Source organism: Tupaia chinensis, unplaced genomic scaffold, assembly GCF_000334495.1.
Source record: "Tupaia chinensis unplaced genomic scaffold, TupChi_1.0 Scaffold000451_2, whole genome shotgun sequence".
Lineage (NCBI taxonomy): Eukaryota > Metazoa > Chordata > Mammalia > Scandentia > Tupaiidae > Tupaia > Tupaia belangeri.
The window spans coordinates 1,465,427-1,470,619 of record NW_006159958.1 but is presented as its reverse complement, the minus strand read 5'-3'; the positions used below and the strand labels follow the sequence as shown (position 1 = coordinate 1,470,619).

At 37.2% G+C, this 5,193-nt stretch overlaps 1 protein-coding gene across 2 annotated transcripts in view; it reads left to right on the top strand.

Annotated features, from left to right (window-relative positions):
- Positions 1 to 5,193, top strand: part of ULK4 (unc-51 like kinase 4) — a 685,490-nt gene that overhangs the window by 40,362 nt on the left and 639,935 nt on the right. For both annotated transcript variants that reach the window (XM_027774534.1, XM_006155390.3), the window contains 3 exons: positions 583 to 643; positions 2,169 to 2,350; positions 3,650 to 3,696. In XM_027774534.1, coding sequence (XP_027630335.1) covers positions 583 to 643; positions 2,169 to 2,350; positions 3,650 to 3,696 — 290 coding nt within the window. The remainder of the gene's footprint in view (positions 1 to 582; positions 644 to 2,168; positions 2,351 to 3,649; positions 3,697 to 5,193) is intronic.

Sequence of the window (5,193 nt, the reverse complement as noted above, 5' to 3'; positions counted from 1 at the left end):
TTTTTTTTTTTTGAAGTTTTTTTCCTTGCAGCATCCTCCAAATTTTTTTTTTGTTTTTTTTTTTTTTTTTTTTCGGAGAGAGTTTTTGCTATAGGGCATGTGCACTTGCCTGACAGACAATTCTTATGTTTTATTTTTATTTTACAAAAGTTAATCTCATCATCCCAACTGGAGTATCAGCTCTTTGACAATAGGGTCACATGTTTTATATCATTCTGTGCCTCTTAGCACTTAGCAGAGTGTCTCTCCCTGGCAAGTTCCCAAAAGATGTATGTCGAATGACTACATTTTTAATCTAGAATTATGTTGCCTATAGATTCAGCCAAAATAGAGGGAATCTTTTCTATGGAACTTTGTATTATTGTAAATATCAGTTGGATTGATTTAAAAAAATAAATTATCATCTGTATCTATTTCAGTCTGAAAAGGTACTATTGAATTCTTATTCTTTTTGGTAACAATTGAATTTTATAGTATTCTTTTTTGACCTTATTGATTTATAATCTGATATAGGAGACACACCAGGAGATAGATAACTATTTCAAAAGACATCTCAAAAGTTCTTTTTGTTTTTAACCACAGATAATGAAACAACCACCAATTAAATTTGACCCCAAAATATTGCATCTACCAGCACATTCAGGTAGGATCATAAAGGGCTTATCAAACATAGACTCTGTATGCAGGTACAAATATGAAATTTATTTGCCAACAGAACATTTATATGCTAATACAAATATTTGCTTGCCAATTTGACTGTATTTTTGGGGCAGTGTTATGTAAATCCGACAGTTTGTAATCTCTTTGTGCCAGCCTTTGACATTTCTCTGCTAGTCTGGGCTGCCCTGTACTCTTGTGGGTGGGGAGTTCTTGGAGAGCTAGGTGAGTTTTCCTGTTGATTGGACGGGAAGATCTCCTGCACTTTGTCCTGTAGAGCCAGCTGAATGTCCAGCATTTACAGTTCTGTTGTGGGCATCCAGGCTTGGGAAGCACTCTGAAGATTTGAGATTCTTCCAGAGTAGTTTAGACTGGGGTTAGATAGTTCACTTCTGTGGGGGATATTGCAGGAATGATTACTATGTTTTCTTTTAGCTAATGAAAATCTTACTGAGGATGAACACTGGAGATTTTTATGTATCTTAAATTGATTGTTTTTTGACAGTTATATCTTAAACCATCAATCTAGATTTGGAGAAAATTTTGGCAGTAGGAATTCCAAATACTTTCAGCAATCATGTTAACCTATTTATATTTGAAAGTCGTTTTTTTAGAACTTCCTAACAACTGTAAATTTTTTTTCCCCAGTATCTCAGGGCTGGGTTGATTTATTTATACAGAGGCTAATTTCTTTTCTTTTCTTTTTTTTCTTTTTGGAGAGGTTTTTGCTCTAGGGCGCGTGTGCTCGCCAGACAGACAGACAGAGACAGAGAGACAGAAAGCAGGAAATCACCCCCCAGGGAGGATGGCCACGCTGCAATCCCTTCTCCTCCATTCTCCTCTCGGGATCTTGGGCACGCACGCACATGCGCCCGGCGTGAGTTTAAGCCACCGGGTCCGGGACTCGAACCGCAGTCGACTTCGTGGGAGTCCAGCAACATAGCCATTACGCTAACTGCTGGTCCCTGTTTTCTTTCAATACAGTTTTACTTAGCTTTGTGTTTTGTTGCATTCAGGGTTACAGGACAGTTCTCCTTTAGGTATCAACTTTCTTTTTTAAAGTATAGCTTATCACTGGACTAGGGAAAAAGTCTCCAAGGTGAAAAAAGAAATTAGAAACATAGATACACAAATAAAAGTAGCATCATCTTTGGAATAAAGTTGTGTCACCTAATGACACATTCTTTGTTAGGTGAGTTTGCCTTTGTGTGAACATCACAGTATGCTTCTACGAACCTAGATGGCATAGCCTGTTACCCACCCAGGCTACATGGTAGAGCCTGAGTCACCACCTTGGCGTGTGTAGTCCCTCATTGGGTGAAACATCATGCTGTGGTATGTAATCTTATTTTTAATTTTGACAATGTAACGTTTGGGTTAACATTGTTGTTGTTTTTTTGTCCTCATCTTAAGCTATTGAAATTCTGTTTTTATCATATTTCTAACATAATGTTTTCAGTAATCCATGCCACATTACACATATTTTTACTATTCCCCCTCCCCCCCAACAGTGGACAAGTTGTTATTTCTGAAAGACCAAGATTGGAATGATTTTTTGCAACAAGTGTGCTCACAGATTGATTCCACTGAGAAGACGACGGGAGCCTCCCGGGCCAAGCTGAATCTCCTTTGCTATCTCTGCGTGGTAGCTGGTCACAAGGAGATAGCCACCAGGCTCCTCCACTCCCCCTTGGTAGGTAGTCGTGCAGCGAAACCTGTCTCAGGGTCCTCATAACCCGACTTAGGTGTGTAACTTTGTGTTTCTGTAGAGATTAACATGAGGGCTAAAATACTGTTTTCTCTCATTGCCAGAGGGTGCACACACTTATCAGGGAGAGAGAGAGCATTAGAAAGCATCCCCGTAGGGCACAGTAGTCCTGCAGTTCTTTCCCCTCTATTTCTCCATCCTTTCAGGATTCGGGGGATGCTCACACATGTGCCTGGGATGTTTCTCAAACTACCACAGCCAGGTTTTGAAGTGTGGTCAGTTATGTGGGGTCCAGCTCCCAGAACATTGCATTTAACCACCGTGCTATGGGGCCAACCCTAAAAAGATATGCATTTGATTTAAACACAATAAACATGATTTATTAAAATGATAAATTCATGAAAGTTATCGTCTTTCTAATATGTAGGTCTAAAAACAGTTGAGTAGATGATGGTTTTGAACGATTTCCTCTGTAATGCTCAGGCTTACCTTTTATGTTATACTTGTAATAATTGTAATATACTATTCCTATCTGACGTCGTAAGACAGATCTTTTCGTCAGTGACTGGCATAAAATGCCCATGTGGAATAGAGGACTCCTTTGCTGGGCCAATCAGGTAAATGCTGGGGTTTCTGATGCAATATTGAGGGAAGATTTGGAGTCTAAGATTTTTTTTTTTTTACTTCTCCCTGGCCACGTTACTTCTTAGACTGTCTCAGTCTGTCGCTAAACCCATGGGAATTTGGCAAAGCTTTCTCTCTGTTTCTCTATCTCTTTATCTCTCTCTGCAGTGAGTGTATGCACCCTATAGCAACTTAAAAAAGATGAAGCAAGTGTACTTCCTTCTAGTAAGAGTTTACAAATCATAATCCAATTAGATTTTAAACGGCATCATGGGGACGCAATGTGTTACTTGAAGACGTCCTCAGAAAGGAATTACAGTGGCAGGGAGGCGTTTGATTTAAGGGGCCCTCATTTTGGGACTGGGTTGAAAGAATCCAAGTTCTTGGGCTTCCAGGATAATTTTTAGCTTATTTTTTTTTGGTAGTTGGTGTGTATCTTTTGTGTGGGAATTGATATTAAGGGACTATTCAGTGGTGGGAAAAACTAAAGGTACTGTTTGTAGTTTTTATTTTTTATCTTATTTGTGTACTAGTACTTTTCCATGTTTGTGAACTTCTCCTTGGCTGTATTTCATTTATATAGCGGTCTGATTGTTAACTGCACTGTCACTTTTTGTGTTGTTTCATGGATTAAATGTACATTTAGCTTTTTCATTCTAGTTTCAGTTGCTAATTCAGCATTTACGAATAGCTCCGAACTGGGATATGTAAGTAACATTTACATTTTAAAAGTTATTCATCATGTCTTTATTAAGTGATTGCAACATACATATTTATAACAAACACAGAGTCCTAAATAACTGCCATAAATTATTCTGAAGTAATGATCACTCTGATTTATGGGAAATGTTTATAGGCTTTGCCATTGTAAATTTTAAAAGACTTAAATATAGCCCTTAGCCAAATATTATTATTTTTTTTATTTTTAAAAATTTAATTCCTTTACTATACATCATTACAGCATACAAAATGAGATTTTCCATTCAGTATACACTGTATATTGGCTCAGTCAAGCACATCAACATACATGTTATCGTCAACAAAAATTTTCTATTTCTTGTTTCCTGTATATTTTGCTTTTTTTTTTTTTTTCCTTGATTCCCTGTCTCTCACCCTCTGCCGTGTCCCACCCTCTTCCCACACTCTCTCCGGTATCCATGGTTGCTTTCTATGCCTTTTCCCCCCATTTTATTGATTTGCTAATGAACTTAATTAATCTAAATATTTCCACTAGGGAGCGCAGCTGATATAGACATATCCATGAATACAAGTCTGACTTTAGGCATAAACCTCAGTGAGTAGAATGAACATACTATAAAATAGCACCTAGCTGGGGCTATATAGCTTACTGCAGTCATCAAATATGCATTTTTTTCCCTGAAACCTTTTTTTTTTTTAAATTAATTAATGTACATTCATCCCCTAAGCATCGTCACAGCATACAAAAAGTGGTTTCTCATCCAGAATATACTGCATAGTGGCTTAATCATGTATGTATGTTATCATCAATAATTTTCCATTTCTAGTTTCACATATATATGTATGTGTGTATATATCTATATCTATATCTATATAGATATATTTACCCTTATAGCTGACATTCTGCCCTTTCCCAACCTCTTCTCACACTGTCTCTGGTGTCTACAGTTGTATTCTATTCCTTTCCCCCCCACTTTTTATTGATCACACTATTTCTTAAATAATCTAACTACTTTCATTAGCAAGTTCAGCTGGTAATTTCAAGAAAAGCAGTTTTGAATTGGTAAGGAAATTTGCTTAAAACTTAAAGCCTGGAAACAGGTTAGTATTCCATTCAGATAGTGGGTACATGAACCTAGTGACAGCTCAATAGGACAAAAACTCTTAAAACCAGACAACAAAGCCTAGAAAAAAACCAGCAATATTTTAGTCAAAAGTCACAGAATGCTATTTCACCAGTTCAGACTCATGTACTTAATCTATCTTGTGTTGTGGCTTGATCTTCCTGATTGAATTCTGGGATATAATATTCAACTCCAGACTTGTCCCTACAATTAAGTTGGCCATTTTCTTAGTTTTTGAACTTTTATTTCTGTGTGACTACATTTAATTTTCCTGACATAGCACTCCCTTGGGAACTTCTTGGAGATCTGGTCTGGTGCTGGCAAATTCTTTCAGGTTTTGTTTATCTCAGAATGTTCTTGTCTTTTCTTCCCATATGAAGG